General features: G+C 37.8%; 1 protein-coding gene across 1 annotated transcript in view; it reads right to left on the bottom strand.

Moving 5' to 3' along the window:
* Positions 1–1,145: 1,145 nt before the first annotated feature.
* The window catches only part of LRRK2 (leucine rich repeat kinase 2), a 59,814-nt gene continuing 39,296 nt past the window's right edge, over positions 1,146–21,663 (bottom strand). The window contains 18 exon segments of the mRNA XM_010165669.2: positions 1,146–1,267; positions 3,184–3,258; positions 6,486–6,694; positions 7,401–7,553; positions 8,970–9,154; positions 10,006–10,078; positions 10,372–10,565; positions 11,616–11,810; positions 12,451–12,551; positions 14,411–14,581; positions 15,409–15,569; positions 16,225–16,415; positions 16,589–16,689; positions 17,018–17,164; positions 17,937–18,128; positions 18,281–18,427; positions 19,457–19,611; positions 20,519–20,706. Of these exon segments, the coding sequence (XP_010163971.2) occupies positions 1,146–1,267; positions 3,184–3,258; positions 6,486–6,694; positions 7,401–7,553; positions 8,970–9,154; positions 10,006–10,078; positions 10,372–10,565; positions 11,616–11,810; positions 12,451–12,551; positions 14,411–14,581; positions 15,409–15,569; positions 16,225–16,415; positions 16,589–16,689; positions 17,018–17,164; positions 17,937–18,128; positions 18,281–18,427; positions 19,457–19,611; positions 20,519–20,706 (2,760 nt within the window).

Below are 21,663 nucleotides of genomic sequence, written 5' to 3'. Positions count from 1 at the left end.
GCCAAATGCTTTACTAAAGTCCAGGTAGACAAAATCCACAGCCTTTCCCTCATCCACTAAGTGTGTTACCTTGTCACAGAAGGAGACCAGGTCAGTCCAGCAGGACCTGTCTTTCATAAACCCATGCTGTCTGGGCCCGACTGCCTGATTGTCCTGTACATGCTGTGTGATGGCACTCAAGATGATCTGCTCCATAACCTTCCCCTGCACCGAGGTTGGACTGACAGGCCTGTGGTTCCCCAGTTCCTCCTTTCAGCCCTTCTTGTAACCTCCAGCCCACTGGGACCTCCCTGGTTAGCCAGGACTGCTGATAAATGACGGATAAGATCAGAGCTTTCCCTCTGTGTTTTCTCTTGACTTTTCAAAGGGAGCTGTACAACAGGTGTATGTGAAGGGTAATGTTCAGAGCAACGTGAGTGCATCTCCTAGAACAAGGCAGACTGCAGTACTGCAGGAGGACACCAATATGTAGAAGCCTGTCAGTGTATTTAAATTCTGAATTCTGAGCTCTTTTATTATTGTAGCACAACTTTTTTTTCTGATCATAATTAAAAAAATGTCAACGGTTCATGGAAGAGATAAAGACTGTTGTGCCTGTTGTTTTAAAGGAGTAATGTAGTCATTACAGGTTCCTTTAAACACTGCTATTATATAAAACAAAATGTTTTCTTTCACATACTCAGGGTCATGAGCTCTGACTTACTACTAAAACATGAATCATCAGAGCAAACTCACACATGCAAACTGCAATAAACACATAGAAGCTTAAATTTTGCTTCTTATTACAGCGCCAACTCAGTAGAGATAATGAAGTACAGAAGAGCCATTTAGAGCCTCCTGGCTCATTCCCAGTTTAACTGGGATGAAAAACCAGATGAACGATGTTATACTGAAGCTGAGTCATAGTTGCTGAGCGCAGAACTTCACCAGTAAACAGATGAATGATAAAATTTTTCAGTCCTTTCAAATATTACAAATAACTTATCATTCTTTTTCCTTGGTATCCTATGGATATCAATTACCTCTCTCATGGCAACTTTCTTCCTGGTTTTCAATTAAAAACCCCAGCACAAGAAGCTGTAAATATTGCATAGTAGGTTAGGATGGAAGACTAGAAAGGAGAATGGTGCTCCCAGGATGACTTTTCAGTCCAAAGAAAAGCTCTTCATTTTTTCTGCTAATTCCTGTCTCATTTCTATATGCTTTTTCAGGTTCTGCACTTCATGGGGCAGGTTAATGTCCCACACTGACATGCAGGACTGTAATTCTGGAAAAAAAAAAAAAAATTGAAAACTGTAACAGAGAAGAATTATTGCATAATTAGAGTGGTTTTGTTTATCTGCTTATTTTTTAATTACTCATGAATTGCCTCAATGAAGCATGATGCTTAGGACCTGGAAGACAAGTTATATGACACTTTATGTACAAGGTAATGCAGTTATGGGTTACAAGCTGTTTGTTCTTGCACAATGATTTGGATTCCAGTTCCTAAACACAGAGCATACCATTTAGAAGCACCTGAAAAACCCTTTCTGGTGCCTGTGGGCCATAAGATACTGACTCGAGCTACAGCTAATGCTACTACTGAGGTGCCTGCATAAAATTTCATCTCTTTTCCTGAGCAGATGATATACCATAAATGCTTACAAGACTCAAAACCCATTCACTGTAAACTAAAAATGAAAACTGATTTCATAAGGTAGTGAGTGTACTGGAAAAAGGTCACTTCAACCTCCCTTCATACAAACAACTCTTTAGTCGTGGAGGGTTCATATTGCTTTTAGTGGAATAAGGATAATTGAGAACACTTGCATGAGTAGGGGCTCACAAATTAATGCCTCAAGGTTTCTGGGAGTCTCTGATTCCTGTCTGTATAATTAATGGCATTCTTAAATACAATAAAAAGGCTAAAAAGGCAATAGGTGTTCTTATGGTAATAATCAGGGAATATCAGAACATAAGAACCACTGCTGCAAGTTTGATTCTTATTTTGCTCCAAAGAGTCAGCTCATCTACACTGGCCACCCTTAACTTTATCCTGTCATTGCCACATTTTTAGGAGTCACTGAAACTGGGATGAGATAAAGGTGAAGAAGGGCACTGATCAGAGCATCAGCAGTAACTGTTTTTAGAAGAACCCAAAGATGGAGATTTTCTGTCTTCCTATCCCAGCACTTTGCTACCCTAATTGTCAGGAAGCTTTTCCTGATGTCCAACCTTAATCTCCCTTGCTGTAACAGAAACTGGTTAGTCCTTACCCTACCCACAGGGCATATGTAGAAGTCTTTATTCCCTTCCTCTTTATTTACATATTTGAAGCCTATTATCATGTCCTCTCTAAGGTTTATTAAACTTAAATTCCTGCAGCATTTCCTCACAAGTTGCATTTTTCTCCTCTGGACTATTCCTAATATTCCAGATCATTCAGCAATGTCCCAAATGGATACACTCCTCCAGCAGAGGCCATGTCAGCACTCAGCAGAGTGTAACAATTAGCTCATGTCTTACAGACACCACTTTTTGATTGGTGTGAGAATGGTGTTTGCCTCTTCTGCAGCTATGTGACACAGCTGACTCATGTTCAGCCTGTGATCGGTTACAACCCTTTTTCTACAGCACTGCTCTTTAAGCTGACCATTTCCTCATGTTGGTACAACGGATCATTCCTAATTAAGTAAAAGGTTTTGCATTTGTCCTTACTGTATCCTGTTTCCTTCCAGACCATTTGTTCTATTTGTCAAGGTAATTTTGAACTCTCGTGCTGCCCTCCAGCGTGCTTGTGGCTTTCTCTTAGCTGAGAATGGTCTGCAAATCTGAAAAGTACATTCACTATTCCTTCATCCACATCATTCATGAAGACATGAGATTCCTGGCCTAGCACAGACTCCTCTGGAAATCCATTTGATACATTCTCCAATTAGATAATGTTGTTTACTCTCCAAATACAGTTTTCCAGCAAATTATATTATATACTTCAAATAGAGGCTTCCTCTGATCCATTTCTGGAACATACTGTTAGTTTGTATGGAGCCCAGAATTGCAAAACTCAAAAAAACCTAATAATGATGTTTCAATAAAATTATATCAAATGATGATCATCAACTCTTCACTTTCAGTGGGTAGTCAAGCATAATAGTGTCTACTCCACTAATAATACAAATTAATAAAACACAGTTCAGGTACCTTTGTGGTATTTGTTGTCTTCGGTGTCACTTTTATAACAATATCCCAAAACCAGGACCGCATTCTTGAGACTCCCTTTTTCAAAGAAAAAATAAGTCTAATTTTAATTTTAAAGGGAACTTTGTAATTTAAGGACAGAAAGAGTAGATGACATCATTCCACTAAGAGGACAGAAAGCTGAATTCAGTCAATGGGACCCTTTATTTAAAATCATCAGCCATGAAAAACCCAGACATGAAAACAATATAGTTCACGTCTCCATTTAATGTAGGGCTTTACCAGGGTTCAAAGGCACAAGCACGGGATCAGCTGCCAGCCTGCTGACAAGCCTAAGAACAAAGCACCCCATTATATGCCACAAGCAGAGGTAGTAAAGCCACAGGAAAGAGATGTCACAGCAAACGGACAGGCTGCAAATTAAGCCCCAGTGCACAGCAGAAACAGAAAGTGCCAATAATCAGCTTGGTTATGAAAAAACCAAACCAACCAAATACAATACAAACTAAATACAAGTGTTCTGTACTAACAGTGACAGGTGGGTAAGAAAGGAGACAGAGCAGAGCAGCAGAAATAGGGGACGGATCAGAGGAAGGTACCTACTGAATAATGCAAAAAAAGACTAGGAAGACAGGAGTGGTTGGATCACAGAGGGGTAAGTTGAATGTGCTAGTGTTTCAGTATCAACTTCCTGCTCACTCCCATGTTTATAAATGTCTTGTAAGACAGATGGAAGCTGTTACATGTTCTCCTGCCACAGCAGCTCCCTCTCCTACTGGCAGCACAACAAGGGCAGCGAGCCCTTGGCTGTATGCTCATAGAGGAACACAGGACTGGCTTCCTGGGCCATGGATCAGGCCAGGGAAGGAACAGCCCTCCATGTGCAGACACCCCAGCTGCAGTACTGCACCCAACACCTCTTCATCCATGAAGTCTTACATGCTCCCCCAGAGAAAAGATAAGGAGAGGGTCAGTTTCTGGAGTACAAACAGACGGGAGTATAGCTTACTGTGAAAGCCACAGTCTTGGAAGCTTTGTGTGACCACACTGCAGTGTGTCCACCACGATACATTCCTTCTGACTCATCAAATGTTTCTAGTGGTTCCCCCTGCAAGGTAGTGAGAGGTTTTTCCTGCCCTGTGGAAATCTGCAGTATATTCTCCTCTGATACTCTGCTTATGGTAGATGAGGGCTGGTGGGAACCATGCACATCTTCCATGCTCAGATTTTTCATCACTTTAATTTTTTCTGCAACCAATTCTAAACATCATCCTTACAAAAGTGATTGGAACTTAAGTAAAATGTTTCTTATTCAGACTAGGATCCTTTCTTACTATATAGAAGTCTAAATTTTCATTTGCAAAATCAACAGCAGATTTACTTATAAACCATTCTCTATGATAAGTCTCATGTTTATTGTACATCAATGTGTTAGGTGAGAGCATTAGAAAAAGACATTATATTTCTATATTCATAGACGAACTACAGATAAAATTGATGTCTCGAAGTCTGGCAATCTCTTTTCCCTGAAATATTTTCATTTGATTGACATTATATATTTTAATCTTAAATGAAACTATTTAGTACAAAAACATTTTCCTCTGTCTTCTCTCATTTCACACAAGCAATGTGTTACTATAGAAGAACTGCTCAGCAGCCACAGCACCATTTTCACCGATTCTGTGAAAATCCCAGTAAAAACAAAGTGTTTGAGTTTAGGAAAAAGCCCAACCCTTATAAATAATTGCTGTGAAAAAAACGATCAAAAGAAAGAAGTACACATCAAACTGCATGACAATCTTACTTCCCATTCTTGACATCTGTGCAAACGCAGCTAAACTCTTTCTCCTGAAATATTAACTTTTCTATACATAAAATTTTGATTAAAAAGTTTGCAGTGACTAGAAACAAAGAATATGAGACTCATGGCTTTTAAAATCACACTCTATACAATATACCTTCCCTATCAACAACAGCAATAAGTGAGGCTGAAGTTTTGTTCTCATAGCAACTATTATTTACAAAATGCTAAAAAGAAAACGTCCCTTTATAGTACTAATATTGTAGCTACCGGACTACAGTGACTGAAAATACTGTGCTAGTGAATCTGGACTCTATCGCTGACACTCTTAACAGCTGAGGGCTGAACAGACTCTACAAACTTGCTGATTTGGGCACAGGCAAGGCAGAGGAAGCTGGAGATTTTTGACTCACATAACACTGTCAGCACTATGAGCTAACTGCAGTCTATGGATACCCCTGGTGCCAGAAAGGAAAAAGCAGTCCCTAAATTCAGTTCATGGTGGTAATGAGAAAGCATCCACAGTGCTCAACTATGAACTTTGCTAGCAGGATTACAGTGTGTTTTTTCTGAGTCCACAGCAACAACTTCAGAGGCTTTTTTTGACAAGAAATACACTTTAAATCACACTGACACAGGAACTCTATAGAGTTGTTTTCAAAACACAGTGGAAGGCAATGGGAATCCACATGTTGTGCCACAGAGTGCTTTTTGAAGTAATGAGTATTTTAAGTGTACCCACCACTGCAACACAATGAACTCTTAAGCTGGTATGGCCTTTATTTTTGGGACAGATGCAGGAAAGTGTACAGGCGAAGGACGCTGCTACAGCCTAGTGCACCATACTCAACTATGGACCTCTGGGTGTTTGTGATTTCCACTGAAAACCCACAACTACTGTCTGGCTATGGCAGCTCGAAACAACTGGCCCTGGTGACAGGAACAGCAACGATCTACAAGTCTGCACCCTGCGTCCAAGTGTGTAGTGCTTTCCTGGCTTTGCTGTGACCTGCCTGTGATCCAAACCTCAAAGAACCAGTCCTGAGTAAGGATGGAAGAAGAAAACCAGGCAATAAGCAATTAAACAAAAAATAACAAAACCTAACAAGCTCCACAGAGAGGGAAGACAGAAGCGTAAAACTTAAGGTGGAGAAAGAACCCAGACAGACACAGATCAAGATGCAGACCATCAGACAGAAGACAGTGAGAGCTGTGCTGAAGCATGGCACAAGGGTGCAGTGAAGGTGGGGTGTGTTCATGTGCTGATCAGTGAGAAGCCAGGGAAGAGCTGTTGTTTGATGTGGGCACAGGTGTGGCAGCCTGCTGGTATTGAACTAACACCGGAGTGTCTGACACTGACTGAAGATGACAGCAGTGGAATAGAACGAATGAACAAATCACAGAAAATGCTCATCTGTTCCTGGAACACCATGCCAAACAGGAGACAGCAATCCCAAACTTGGCACTGGTTTCAAAGTACTCGTCATTGGATGATTTTTCTTACCTAGCTGAGCTGTTATCATGACTCTAACAGAATCACAGAAGTTGTCTATAACTCGTACAGGACGACGTGTTGATAAATCAAGCAGCAAGATATGTCCTCCTCCTGTCCCTATCCACAGTGCAGTGTTTTTCTGCAGGCAAATTGTCTTCACTCTTCCAGAATAAGCCAGTTTATGTTTTGATTCCTTATTTAGTTTTTCCACTTTGTCCCTACAAGCACAGAGAGAATTTGTATTAAAATCTCGTGGCACACTATTCCCTAACTGCTAAAACAATGCTACCAAAACCCAGCCACACAAACCCAAACCAGATGAAAACTGCTGGACTTCTAAGACCCAGCTGGTCTGCTTCAAAAGACCTTTAAATAGGAGACAGGTATACTTCTCTGTTCTCTCCCAGTCTGCAGGGGAATAATGTCACTGCAAAGCGGGAGGAGCACACCTAGAGCTGCTCCTAACCTCACCATGAAAATGAATGGATGTGGCACATTAAGGGAGAGCAACAATTTAAATGCAAATTAAAATCATCATCACTCTTAACAAAACTCTGATCTTCTACTGAATCTGTGCACTGGAGACAGAAGACATTCTTATTTAGGGGATGCAGGAATGAACTGGATGCAAAAGCATTAGTATCTGAAAGACAGAAAAAGACTTTCTTCTTTCTTGGGCAGAGTTAAATGAATCTTCTCAACATCATAGGCAAACTGTGAAATACAGTAAGAGTCTTAAAAAACTGAGATTCTGCACGGGATATTCTGAAGTTCTGGGCCAAAAGTGAGGAAAGGAATTCCACATTTGCCCAAAGAAGTGGGCAAATCTCTTCCCTCCAGCAGGTTAAGGTACTGTGCTACTGAAGGCAATCTGATAGGCAGCTTTCTATGCATCAGGCTGTCAGTCTGTAATAAAATACTTACTTAAGAAAATGTGCACAGTCAATTAGTTCTGAAAGTTTTTCTGTCTTCTTGTCCCAGATTTCCACAAAATGGCTGTTTTTCTTTGCCAAGTAGATAGATTTGTCTATTGCTATTGAAATAATATTTGCATCACTGTAAGCATTATGACAGAACCTAGAAGAGAGAAGAACTCGAGTTAGACTCACAGAAAATACCTAGTAGAAAAACTTGAACTATTAGAGTGGGGTTAGCTTCCCTCTAACTCTTACAGAAACATTTAGCCTTAAAACCAAACCAGCCTAGGATACAAGTGAAAGGGTTCACTATAATCTTTCTACAATTCAATATAAGTTCTCACAGTAATGGAATTACGCTGATTACATCCTTGGAGGGGCATTAATACCCAAAACCTATTAATAAATCTTTCCCATCTATCTGCTCGAATCACATACGCTCACATCACAGCAGGGCAAACGCCACCTTTCTCCTACCACTCTTTCAATATCTGGACACATCTGATAGTTCCTACAGGGCCCACAAGACCATAAAGGGTCACTAGACACAAAGAGGACTAAGCCTAAAAAGTAGCAGTGAGATTGAGTTCACCTTGCTCTGTTCTAGTTTCACTTCAGCTGACAGCCTTTTTGACTATTTTCCTCTGCATACGGATTTGTTGTCTCATGCTGGACCTGTGCCTGTGTGTATCAAAATGTTATTGGCCCTGCAATTTAACGGCGTTAGCTTATTTCACTGACTCTTCAATTAAACTTGAAGAACAGCTCAAAATCACCAGCCCCGATAGCAGACACCCAGTAACACTACTACTTTACCTCATATTAGTTGATTTGACAACTTTATTTTTAAAACTGTATACAATTTTGCCTCCACAAAGCTCAAATTATTCCTGTGACATATTTTGCATCTTGCCATTGAACTGCATTTTACTGACGTTTTAGATTATTGCTTTATATTAACACATTATTTTCAAAAGCAAATTAATTTCTGAGAATAATGATCTCTACTAGTGTAAAATCAAACACTGTTTTCCCTGCTCAGGAAAAACTCCCCTTAACTTCACAGCAGGGTTTGACCATGTGAGAATTGCATCAAACAGCACAAAAACTTCAGTCTCTAATTTTTAAATAACGAGAAATCAGCAATCATATGTGATTTAACTATATAGGGCAAAGACACGCACACACATCATACTGACAAACATGTAAGGACGAATATTATGCTAAGTATGTGTGTATAATTCTAATTAAAGTAACGAGGGCCTGGACAAATGCAACTTGGGGAGAAAAACTGATCAGTTGCATTTATACATTTTCTGAAGAGATACGGACTTCATAAATCCTGTATATAGTAAAAATGCCTATCCCTTGTTTAAAAGCAGCAATGAACACTTTAAAACACACTTACTGATCTTATTTTAATACACATTGTACTCCATCTGAATTATAGAAGGAAAAGAATGGCAACACGAGAACACAGAGAATGAGCTGTAGAACAAGACATTTAAGTACTGCCAGAAACGTTTAACAAAAACAACAACCGAGTCAAGTAACATCACTTAGTAAAAAAACTTACAGTTGACTTGTCTTTGTTTCAATGAGCTTTTGAACAGAGAAATCACTAGTTAAGGCAATGATCTTTGTTCCACAGCCTCCCCATATCATATTTTTTTCAGATAAGAATGAGGATTCGTTTAAGCACATCAGCGGTGTGCTAACGTTTCCTATAGTTAGTATCTTCAAAGGTGTAGCACCCTTACACTGCAAGAAAAAACAGTCACCATTAGAAGAAACAAGGAGTATATACACACTCAGAAACTCTTAAAACAAGGCCAGACAGTCTGCTGAATTAAATTCACACAGCTAGATTTTCTGAACCGTCATGGTATCTTTCCAGAACGTTAGAGACTGAAAAGCACCATGGTCTCATTAAGGGTGTCCCATAGAAACAGCCTCTGTGAGTGGAAACAGGACAGAGGTGGGACTGCGACTTTCTGCAAGTCCTGGTGCAGCTCAAGAACTGGTTGGAAAGTCACAGCTATACCCTGGAGAAATCCCACACTGGACCATATTCTAGTTCTGTGCAATGTATTGCAACTGCTTGACTTCTCTAAGTTGTATATGGTCAGGAGCTAACCTCCTGATGTCAGGAATCAGCTGACATAAACAGCTGCCAGCTTTTCAATCTTTATCTTTAGTTCTAGGAGCAGAACTCTGATCTACAGAAAATCTAAACAATACTGTCTTTTTAAAGATATCTATTCTATTAAAATTTAATGTGAATGAAAAGAAAAAGGAACTCTAACACCAATAAATAAAGGCAATTAAAACTGTTAGAATATTCTTAATAGCGACTATTAATGCCACTCTCTAGTAATTTTGCCAATCCTTTTGAAGTCCTATAATAAGAAGTAATTTTGCCCTCTTAACAGTACTGGTTAAAACACATATTTTAAAACATGTACAGTTCCTCTAAGACTGTGGTAGAAAATTATTTTTAGTTTTAGAGAAGCAATTAAAAAATAAGCTGCATGAAATAAAGCTACTATTGGTAGTTGCTTTACATATTACTGATAATATTTGGTAGAACAGATAGCAAAGAACAAGTCTACCTTTACTGCTCTGTCTTCAAAAACTGCCAGTCTGCCATCAGCTGTGCCTACCAAGAAGAAATTCTTCTGTTTGCTGAAATAAAATAAAATAATTAATTCTAGAAATGCCTTAATCAGGTAAGAAAAATGTAAATGAGTAGCCTCTGGTATTTCAAGAGTTTCATTGAATACTGAAAGCAAATACAATCACCTGTGGTCAGGAATATAGTCTCGAGTTACACTGGGTGCAAAATTAAAGTGAAAATACAGACAAAACAAGCAGTTGCCTGAACAACACTGCATGAGTGTACAGATGTCATTTTATGAACATCTCTGTTTAGTCATATTTTCAAAATGTAACCCAAAATATTTAAAATTAATTTATACCTTTGCTTTGAAAGAGAATTGCAGTATAAGCAAGTGATGGAATCTGACATTTTCTGCAGACGATGCCTTCTTGTTTCATCTTCTGTATTAACTGCCCACAGAGAACCAGACTGGGTTCCTGCTACAATCCAGTTTTCTTTCTCAGTAGGAAGGGTCACTAAGGCCAAACTTATAATCTTACTATCTGCAATATCCTGAGTCAGAAAAAAAAGAAAAACAACCTAGTTACGAATTCAGTAAGGGAAAATGCTAGTAAATTGCTGGTAATAAAAATAAAGTACAATCTTCTTGGACCCTGGACAGACCCAAGGCCTAACCTCCCCATTAATAAATCTAATTCCCTATTAGTAGAATACATTTTCAGCTGTGCCATCTACCTTCAAAGTACTGGGAAGACCCCAGTGGTATTCAGACCATTGAATGGTGGTATAAAGACCCCTCAAACAGTACACAGGAAGATCTCTAAGCAGAATGCTGAAAAAACCCATTCTCTCTCTCTATTCTAATTAAGGTCTCAAAGCCATCAGAGAATTAACAAATGGAATTACACTGCAATACACATTCAGTTTAACTGCTAACAATAAAAGTACTGGTCTAATACTTCTTTTTCTCATTTTAGTTTTAGAAAAATAAGCCATATAACTTATATCAAAGCTACCAATTCAACTGTATCATGGCCAACAGACGGCAGGTGGAAATATAACTTAAACAACTTTGGTGATGAGTCACACTCAGTTCTGGCTCACATGTTCATCACAGTACATCAAGCCTGGGTAAAAGCTTTTCCCTTTTTTGATGGCACAGGACTGAGATGTACAAAAAGCAAATGAAAAGAGTTGGAGGGTATTACCCAAAGTGGAACAAGGAGGTGGTATCCATAGGAAGAGAAGAATCGTTAAGAAACTAGCTGGATTGTTAGGGGAGGTAGAGATATGGAGGGCTGTATAACTATTACTCCTTGTTCTAGCTTCCGTGCTAGAAAAAGCTTCCACCTGAGTGGAAGAAAGGAATTCAGTAGTGGAAAGACAGTATTACGAGAAAGCTCAGGTTGGATGGCAGCAAGAGAGGAAAAAGCGACTGTGTTTCTGCTTCGTTTCATGGATACAATGATGACTAACGAGCAATCTTTGTTCTCTCAAAGCTCAGCTTTCCAGAAGTAATATCCTGCTGTAAAATGCAATTAATTCTTCTCAAATACATCTGGGTGCAAAAAAATTAGAATAAATGGAAACTTTCCCACATACCTCACAAGTATGTCCATCTGTATTTAGGTTAACAAATGAAAGCTGTGCTTTTTCTGTGTTCCCATTGCCTATCCAGACTCCTGCCTTCTTGCAGCTTTGATTGGCAGCTACCATGCACTCTGCTGTGGACGTGCTGGGTATTGAAACATACCTCATCAAACAGATAAGCTCTGCAGAATTCAACATCTCATAAACCTACAAAGAAAGCCACAGCATGCACATGGTAATAACAATTGTGCAGTGAAAATAACAAGCAATGCATAACAGTGTTTTCAGGAATTTGGACATAGTAGCTCAGCAGGTCTGCTCATTTGTATTACTGCTATTAATGAGCAATCTCTGTGCACTGTGCACTTTGTGTGCTCTACATTTACTCTTATTTTTCTGTTAACATTTCAGGAAATCAATGGGGTTAAGGTACGTTTGAAAATTTCACCCATTTCAAAGAGCAACTCGATATGTGATAGGTTTCTGATTCACACTGCTGTTCCTCCTCTCACACGCATGGAACAGTATAGGCTAACCACGCTGATACGATACAGCAAAGTCCTTTTTGCACAGCTCTAGTAAATACCTGTTTCATTATAATTGCTATGCAGCAACACAGGGAAAAACAGTGGCTAGAATAAATTTAGATTTGGTAGATTTGAATGGAACAGTTTATCCTGGATGGCAAGAGCAGGCAATATTCCATGGCCGTTTCAGTTCCAGAAAAGAAGAACAGAAAAAACTCTGTGCCTCTTTCTAACTTAAATGCCCTATTTCTTCTTAGAAAGCACAACAACTTCATAGTATCATCTATCTCAAAAATACAAATAAATACACTAAGTAATACCTGGGAAGATGTTGGTCGTTCCTGAGGGTTTTCCTTCAAACACTTTTTAATTAAATTTTCAACTTGAGGCCAGGGGGCACACCCATATTCTTTGACAGGATCTAAAATGTAAAATTAGGTAACTTCTTTAGTTTAGAAATGAGAGTTCTGAAAAACTTTCTTTGTATTTTAAGAATTCATCTAACTTTTTACAGAGCTGCTCTAAGAAATACCATACTCTTAGGTAAAATGTCAGCACGAACAGCCTGGAATTGCTCATCTGTCATTAAAAGCTAGAGCATGAAACGCTAGGGCCAGAGTCCTTTTAATTAAAAGTAGTTAAAGCAAATGGATTTTGCTTTAAGTTTTTCTTAATGTCCCTATACCCAGGACTGAATCACAGATATGTGTGGGTTGTGTTTTGATTAATGTTGACCATTCAAGGGCATGTCATTTCAGCCTGTAGTCTTTTCAATTCCTGTGAACATTTTTCTCAACATTTATTCTTCTGTGTTTGGGCAGAGTAGATGGAATACAGATGAACTTTCAATAAAAAGTATAGCAACTTAGATAAACAACACCATACAGTATTTATGAGATAAGGAAGTTTAAATTCCCACTCAGTGGGAATATGTATCTTATGACGATAGGTGCTGACCCCTTTAAGAACAAATCACTCATGAATAATGGTGCTTGTATTACTTTTCCTTTTAGTTCATCATAATCCACAGCAGATATTCCAGTCCTAGATTAGACAGAGGTAACATTAATGAAAAATACCTGCAAATTAACACATCCTGTTCAGCAAATGATAGGCACTGTTTACTTGTGAGCTCAGCAAGCCCCTTTTTTGAAGGAAATATATAAATGATGACCACGTGCACAGATGGAACTGTACAATCTCCAGAAACTAATAGTTCTGATAATTTCATAAGGTTTACAATACAGAAAACAGCCAAATGGACAGCTGCACTCAAGAGATACTTAGTCATCAGTTCTTGGGACGGCCTCTTTCGGGAGGGGGTTTAAACTGTCTAAGCTACGAACTGGACTCTTCTCTTTAAGAAGTAGAAAATGTATGAATTCTTTGTCTCTCCTAATGGAGAAGCCATGTTGGATTAAGTGGTACAGTTGCTGCCCTTTCCTAGAGGGAATGACTTTTCAGTCTTAAAGAATGTTTAATGAGCATATCCACTATTGAAGGGGAATAAATAAGAATACCACACACTGAGCTTGTAGTACTACAAAACTTAAACAGCTCTTTACACAGAAGTTGCCAAATACTGAGTTACACTGTCCAGCTGACTACATCATGTCCAGCCTGATAGCCTGTTTAATCTTCCTTCCAGCAGACAACAACTACATATTGTAATGCACATGGAATACTAAGATGTTACCTGGCTCAGCGGGGACTTCACACTCTTGACAAGTTAAAAGGGAATTTCTATTTAAAACCCTTGAGAGTAGCTGCTCTTTTAAGGGAGTGGCACTTTTTAAAAAAAATAAGATTTCAAGGGTTTTTTAAAAGATTTTAAGATGTGCAGCTATAATGGATTTTTTAACATAATGTATCACAATCAAAGAATAGAAGTGGAACTGTATTTATCTTAGTGCATGATGTGCATGATCACAGTCATATGCAAGGGTCAAGTCCAGACATGGTATTAGAAGGTACCTTCAGCAACATCCATTTTAGCTAGGTCTGTATAAAGTCCCAAGTATACAAAACCTCTATTTCTTTATAAAGTGAACCAACTGATCCCTTGAAATGGCAATGAAATTATAACCAACGTGATGTTGAATAGATGCCTATTTCTCACTATTTCCAGACTATGTGAAATTAGGAGAAGCTTCTAAAAATTGCTCTCTCTGATCACTCTCAGGTACAAGATAAAACATGAGACATTATTTTTGGAGGAGGCAGGACAAATGGTCCGCTTTCATGTTAAAATTTTAAGAAACATTAAGAAACAAGGCATACCTGGTAACTTTCCTTGTATTGCTAATTCATCAAATTCATTTGGAAACTTCAAGCCTTCCATTATTCTACCTCCTCCTGTTAAAATGTCGTAAAGCAGCAAGCCAAATGAATAAACATCAGCTTGCTGATTGTAAATAACATTTCCTCTGGCAACCTCCGGTGCTCGAAATCCTGGAAATAAATCATTCATTAATAGATATGATTCACACCAAGCTGAGGCCATCTTTGTCCTTTTAAGAGTAAGTGCTTATTGACGAAAATGTCACAGGAAGTAAACCAAAAATAGCACACTATTTCTGGGCTGGCAATAGTTTGCATGTGGCAGACCTCCAAAAATATCAGCAGTTAGTATAAAGGAAGGGGACAGCATATCAGTTACAGAGCTCCTGCACAAGTACACATACAATAATACATTTAGCTATGAATTCTGAAAACGAAGGGCAAGTCTGCAGCCTGTACTGAAGGCCTAGTACTTAACACTTGAAGTCACACCCTCATGCAACATTTCCAAGATCTAAAGGCACTTTTCAAAGTTGTTGAATTGTTCAGTGCTTTAAAATGGATGCTAATACGTTTTCTCTAAAGCCAGGGAACAGTGCAGGTATTTATTGCCTTTAAAAAAAAATGAAGACCTACCTATGCATTACTGAAAATTAAAACAACAAATAACTTTAGCAGTACAATTTCAAGACCACAATAACCATATTAAAACAAGACAGAAAAAAAAAAATTAATGTATTTAATTTCATTTATTATCTTCTTAAAGAGAACTCCTTCATTCTAAAAAGTATACTCCTTGATTCTTCTAAAAGGAGTTAAAACATGAATAGGAAGAAAGGCCAAGAGGTATAAATCTGGCAACACAACTCGTAATACAATTAGGACTACATTTTGTGATTTTGACTAAAGTACAGATTTGACTTACTTCTTAGAGTCTATAAAAAAAAATTAGCTGTTTTTTGACATAATTTGCTGTAAAACAAAGCATTTTTTCATACCTGGTGTGCCTTCAGAGGTTTTTATTCCCATTCGACAACAATACTGGGCAATACCATAGTCAGCTATTTTTGCAATAACAGCTGAATTGGGATATAGGGTAAAAAGCAACACATTGTGAGGCTTCAAATCACGATAGATGATCATTGCTGAATGCAGGTACCTGTTAATCAAAAAAGTATTTATTGAAAGCATGCATCATTCAGGGATGCATCTATACACACGCACTGAATGCATTATTCCCACAACAGTAAATCGTGCTTACAAATGTTAAATATTGTGTTAAAAAATGTCAAACACCACCAACACGACACTGCCTTACTGGATATTGACTTTATTACACTATTTACTGGCACATAAACGTTGCAGTATTTTAGTACCAAGTGTTATTTGAAGTGTAACTGGCAGTTTGAAAACCAAATCTTAGAAGTTTAAGCTTCATTGGTCCCAGAGCTCCTTTGCAGGTTTTGTGGTTTCACAGGCACGCTTCAATAGCTCCTGAGGATGTTAATGGACTTTCAGAACTTTAAAAATGCACTAAATTAATTTGACATTTTAATAAGAAATCATTAGCCACATTGAAATTCCACCTAGAGCTCTCACTACTTCTCTACTTATATGAGCGCCACTTGTTAGTAGAAAAAAACAGATAACAAAAGTTTGTGTTATATATCAGCTAATCAATCATAAAAATACAAGCATCTGTCTGACCCAGGGAATACTCTGCTTGAGATTTAAGAAAGATAAGCTTTTTATTTGCATAAATCCTACTTGCAGCTCTATCCTGTTTTTACAAGCAACGTAGAAGTCACATTTACCTTAAGCCATCAGCTACATGTAGAGCTATCCTGTGCTGAAGTGTTCTAGTTAAACTTGCATTGTCTTGTTGAAGCAAACGATCGAGAGATCCTTTAAGGGCTAATTCCATCACCAGCATCCGGGGACGGATTGCAGCAGCCAGGAGAGACACTAAACTGGGGTGATGGAGGTGACAAAGCACGGCAAGCTCCTGTAAATTGTAAAATCAGATTAAGTACTGCAAATGGTATAACCTCTGCAGCAGGAAGTAAGCTCAGAAATGTTTTGGAGTGAAGTCCTGCACTTTACTTAAGCTTTTTAAGGTCTTCACTAGGGTTGGTATTCCAAGAGCAGCACTACAGAAAAAAAGGCAGTATTTCTTACTTGTCTGAGGAGCCTGAGGGAAGTATGTTTATTGAAAATCTTTACAGCAACCTCTTCTCCACCATAGGATGCACGGTATACAGATCCAAACCCACCATCACCTTTTCAAAGATAAAATTGAAAAGAGTATTCAAAACAAAGGGATGTCAACCATTTATAAGAAAAATAGCTAAAAGGGTCCAATTTTAAAACATGTGGATCATCTACCATGTTAAGCTTCAGGATCAGTAATGTAAACACATAAAAACCAGTATCCTAGCATACAAGTTAATGGAAAATCAAAACTCAATAACCTAAAATTCAGAATACATAAAAAACTCATCTCCACAGAAAATAAATCTCTAAAATGTTTTCCGTATGTTGCAGAACTGACTTCAATAGATTTGTTTAAATAAGCTCTGTAAAAAAAAACCACCAAATAATGCTTACCCAAGAGAAATTCAGGAGCTTCATCAAATTCCAGGTCATCGTTGTTCAACATAATATTTCTAGGCAAATCAGCCAGTATCAGATCAGGAGCAATCTGAGCTATTGGAATGGTATGTCTTGGTTGATCTGGATTTACTAAAAGGTCACCTAAGAAAAATAAATGAGACAATTAAACAAAAAAAAGGTCAGTCATCATTCAAAAGGCACTGAAAGGTACATGGATCTCTGACTGCGTATGACCAATGTACTTAGAATTCAATTAATACGTGTGTGTGTGTGTGTATATATATATAAGCACACATAGACATAAATGTACATATATATGGAACAGAACACTAATTAAGTTTGCCGTTCAACTTAGTGTATCTTACATGTTAAAGTATTTTCAAGGTTCTGTATATGTACCAATCAAATGTGATAGCAACTGTTGCTCTGTAACAACACCAAACTAACCAAGAGATTACTCTTCTATCTATAAAAAGAAAGAATTATCTTAGTATGTAGAATGTCATCATGAACACTGCCTTTTAAATTACTGTTGTACGTGGTCCAGTCAAAAGATCTAGCATCAGTTTCACTGGGTGCTGGATTCAGTTCCATGAATGACATGTACCATGTCAAAACGATTTCAAACACATAATTTGTATCATGACAAAACGATTCTTTTCCTTATTGCCATTTGTACACAACTATAGAGTAGCTGCAATCTGTCCCATATTCCATACTTATACTGACAGCTCTTACATAAAAAAAGGAACAAGTTGCTTTTGACTCATACTGTAATTATTTTTTACAGAAATGAAAGATTTTTAAATAACGTGAAGTACCCAAATATTATATAAAGGATGTTGTGTAATATTTGTCTACATACAGGTACAACTCTATATACCTCAAATGCCATAAATATATCAATATATACCTTCTTCAGCTTTTTTAAGTAAATCATCAAGCAATATTTTTTGGTGTTCTTCACCATCCTGAAAGCTGTACAGAGCCCATTTCTTCAACAGTGTTTCCCCTTCACCACATACATCTATATCCAGCAAACCTGGAAACCATTCTTCCATGAGAGAATCTATGTGATCCACAACTTGCCCCAAAAGGATGCACCCTTTAAGAAAGCAAAAGAGGGAAATTACAGCCTCCATCTGCCATACTTGTAACTACAAAGCTAAACTCTACATTCCAAAGGCAAAAGCACAACAAGCCAAAATGCCAAGTTGCAACCAAACTGAAGAAAAATCAGGCACAGGAATAATTAACCTTTTCTGCAAGAAGGTGCTGTGATTTTCAAAAAACTGTCTGGGCTGTTGTCAAATACTGCTGATTCCACCAGACAATAAGCTTCAGGAGACCAATTCAAGTAGATGCCTTGTCTCCAATACATTCTATTAGGACGAAGAGCTCGCTCTAGAAAACACAAAATTAGATTTAAAATCTGATCTCCAATATGAATGTCATATTTTTAAATACATGGAACAATTCATGATACTTTAAATATTTAACTATGATTGTAGGTTTATGCCTACCCAAATAACAAACAAAAATAAAGGCTACAACTTTACAGACAGAACAGGCCCAGAAAAGCTGAATATATGCCAACTGGTGTTCAGTTCTATAAGGCACATCCACCAAAAAAGTATTTAAGCAGATGTTAAGTCATGTAGCAGGTGATGCATGTAGGGATTACAGAAATGCTGAGGGGAGTTCAGATTCAAATACAGAATATCTTAGGCAACATATGAAATAAAATCAGTGATTTAAATTTTCCCTCTGTCACACACATGTGAAATACCAAGATGCAACCAGAATTCTATGTTCAGGAGGAAATCGAATACCAGGAGAGCAGGCAGTTATAAATCAAATTTGCAGAGCATTAACAATGCATATTTTTCAGACTTTACAACAGTATTCATAAATCACACATTAAAAAACCAAAGATGAATGAAATTGCAAAGTTCAGCAGATAGAGCTCATGGCAAAGCACAGAATTATTGGAAAAAAATTAAAGACAGCTCCCAACTTCTGACAAAAGCAAAGTTTTTAGACTTTCATAAAGGGAGAATCAATGAACCTGAAGAAAAGCAGTTTGTTTTTCTGTGTGGAAGACATATCCTTTCCTGTACTCCTTGTAGAGGCAATGGCAATATTGCATAAATACAAGGATTTCCTACATCTCTAGTATGTGAAGAAGAGAAACATGCTGCTTACAACCTTAACTTCCTTTTGCCTACCAGGCTGTAGGCAGGCAAAAGATCAGGCACTGTCTAGCTATTTCTAAGTTAGAAAACTGACCACTGTTTTCCCCTCGCCCTATTTGTGAAATGGCCAGAAATTAGCTAAAGCAAAACAATATTGGGGTTTAGAGCTTTAAAATGCAGGTGTTGGCATTCAAAGTAAACATGCTAACTATTGCTTTTGAAGATACAAGATTTGTACCTCTTCCTGATAGCATGTAAGGTGATATTTCAAGCAACCTGTTGATCAGCCTGGACCAAAATCCCATAGGAAAGTACGGCATCTCATAAAGCCTGATGATAATTTCTGAATTTTCACAGTGGGGAAGCTCTATAACAGGTCTGTGATCAGACAAACTGAAAGAATAAAATATTAGACAGTATTTAAAGATGTACTTTATATCCAAACTGACTGATGACATACATTATTTATTATGTAAAATGTGTTATTTATTAACGAATGAATGATTCAAATGATCAGGCAGCAGACAGACAGTGCATATGCTTATTCTGCTTGCTTGTGCTAAAGTTCTGCTGTAATTCAAACCCAACAGAATCTCACTAACTATCATTAGATACCAAATGTGAGAAAAAGGGCAGGTAAGATGTTCCGATAAAATCTTCCTATCCCAGGTCTTTGAAGAACATAGAAACTCCAATCAATGCAACCATGCCAGACTCTCTCCATTAAGCAAAATAAGCATTAGTAAACACATTAGGGAAATCTGTAACTGAGGTAGAGAAACTGTGTTATCTGCTTCAGATAAAGCAAAAAGACTGTAATCAAATTCATAACACTTTTTTGTCACCACATTTAATGGTGACTGTCTGGAGGAGATACTGCCTCTGAGTAACTTGACTGTGGTTCTTACTTCAAGAAAACAGACTATAGAAATTCATGGTTATCTTTAATATTGCAATAAATGTCTGTAATGCTGGCACATCACAATGTAAAGCTAAATTATAATCTTCCTGCTGTAGTCTCAAAGAATGGTAACTGTAGAAGAAATACTATCCTCATAAAGTATTTTTTCATTTACAGATTCCATTTACCCACCACACTAATATGAGCTAAGCTGTATCTGCTACAAGATCAGCTTAACACGTCTGTGAAAGCATTACTAAAATGTAGTGTACGAAGTATATATCACACTTTCATATGCCAAATTGCTTTGATGGTCAGTTAAACCAGTTAGCCTGATGGGAGGTTTTCATTTTCATCCATCACTATGGCTCTCATTTGCCAGTTTAGCTCTTTGCTTACCTGCTTGGGATTAGTAGTTGATCCTCTCCTAATGGCAAAGCAATCTGAAACTTTTCCAGAAGCTTAAAGTATTGTGACATGTAGATCTTAGGAAACTTGCTTTTCTTCAAAAGGAATTTTTCCACATCTGAACGCTTTACGATTCCCTTAGGATACTTAGAAAAGCCTTCCACTTTCACTGTCAGAATCTTTCAAAAAAAGTAAAACAATTTCAGGTGTACAGTCATCATTAGATAGCATTTTCCTGGAAAACTATGTTCCCTGAAATATTTGGTAGCCTATTATTTAAGGGGAAAAAATGGACTCCATTTCACAGTGAAACCAAACATTTCCATAATGCTAGCCAGCAAGAAGACAGAAGTGAAAAAATTTAACCTGTCCAAGCCACTAGTGTGCTACCATTCTTCAGTAGCATTCACTGTTCCATATCATATGGAAATTTATTCTACAAGTTAATTTGTGGAAGTGTTCTCTGAAAGGAGCCTACGTACAGTGATTTTTCATAGCAGCACTTTACACAAGTATACTGGTACTGACAGCATCACCTCATAGGTCTTTTCTCACTCTTAATTGCACCAGCTTTAAAGGCTCAAACTCACATTTTTGCCATCCCATTTCCTGCACTGAAAGAAAGGTGAAGTTTCAAAGGTTAGGAAATCTGAACATACATAAAAAAATCTGAGTGTTTCAACATCAGCATATCAATGATGGCTTCGCTTAAAGAGTCAGTCTGCTACTCTCCTGTCCCAACATGTGAATCCATATCACTCACTTTGCCATCAGTACCAAGCATACAATGACCCTTCTTCCCCCATTCTTACTACTTTAATCCAAAGTTGCAGCTTTCACTTCAACCTGTCATAATATATTGCAGGATTACTTCACATCCCTGAGGTTTTCCTATTCTACGTGTATTTTTGTGTCTGGTGTAGTTTATGTGATACTGATTACATGTGATTACACGTGACTACAGTGTAAGAACACAGAACCACTGAGACAGACAGTTGTCTAGAAAGCAATGGAAACAGAAAGAGCCAGATAAACCAGTTTGGGCTCTGAAAATTTTAGATCATGAAACAGTAAAGAAATGGTGAAGAAGAATGACTAATACGTTACAGTGGTTTGAGACAGGGGAAAAAGTTCCA

The sequence above is a fragment of the Antrostomus carolinensis genome, unplaced genomic scaffold, assembly GCF_000700745.2.
Source record: "Antrostomus carolinensis isolate BGI_N321 unplaced genomic scaffold, ASM70074v2 scaffold27720, whole genome shotgun sequence".
NCBI lineage: Eukaryota > Metazoa > Chordata > Aves > Caprimulgiformes > Caprimulgidae > Antrostomus > Antrostomus carolinensis.
The sequence above is the reverse complement of the archived record's forward strand: the minus strand, read 5'-3'. Positions and strand labels throughout refer to the sequence as shown.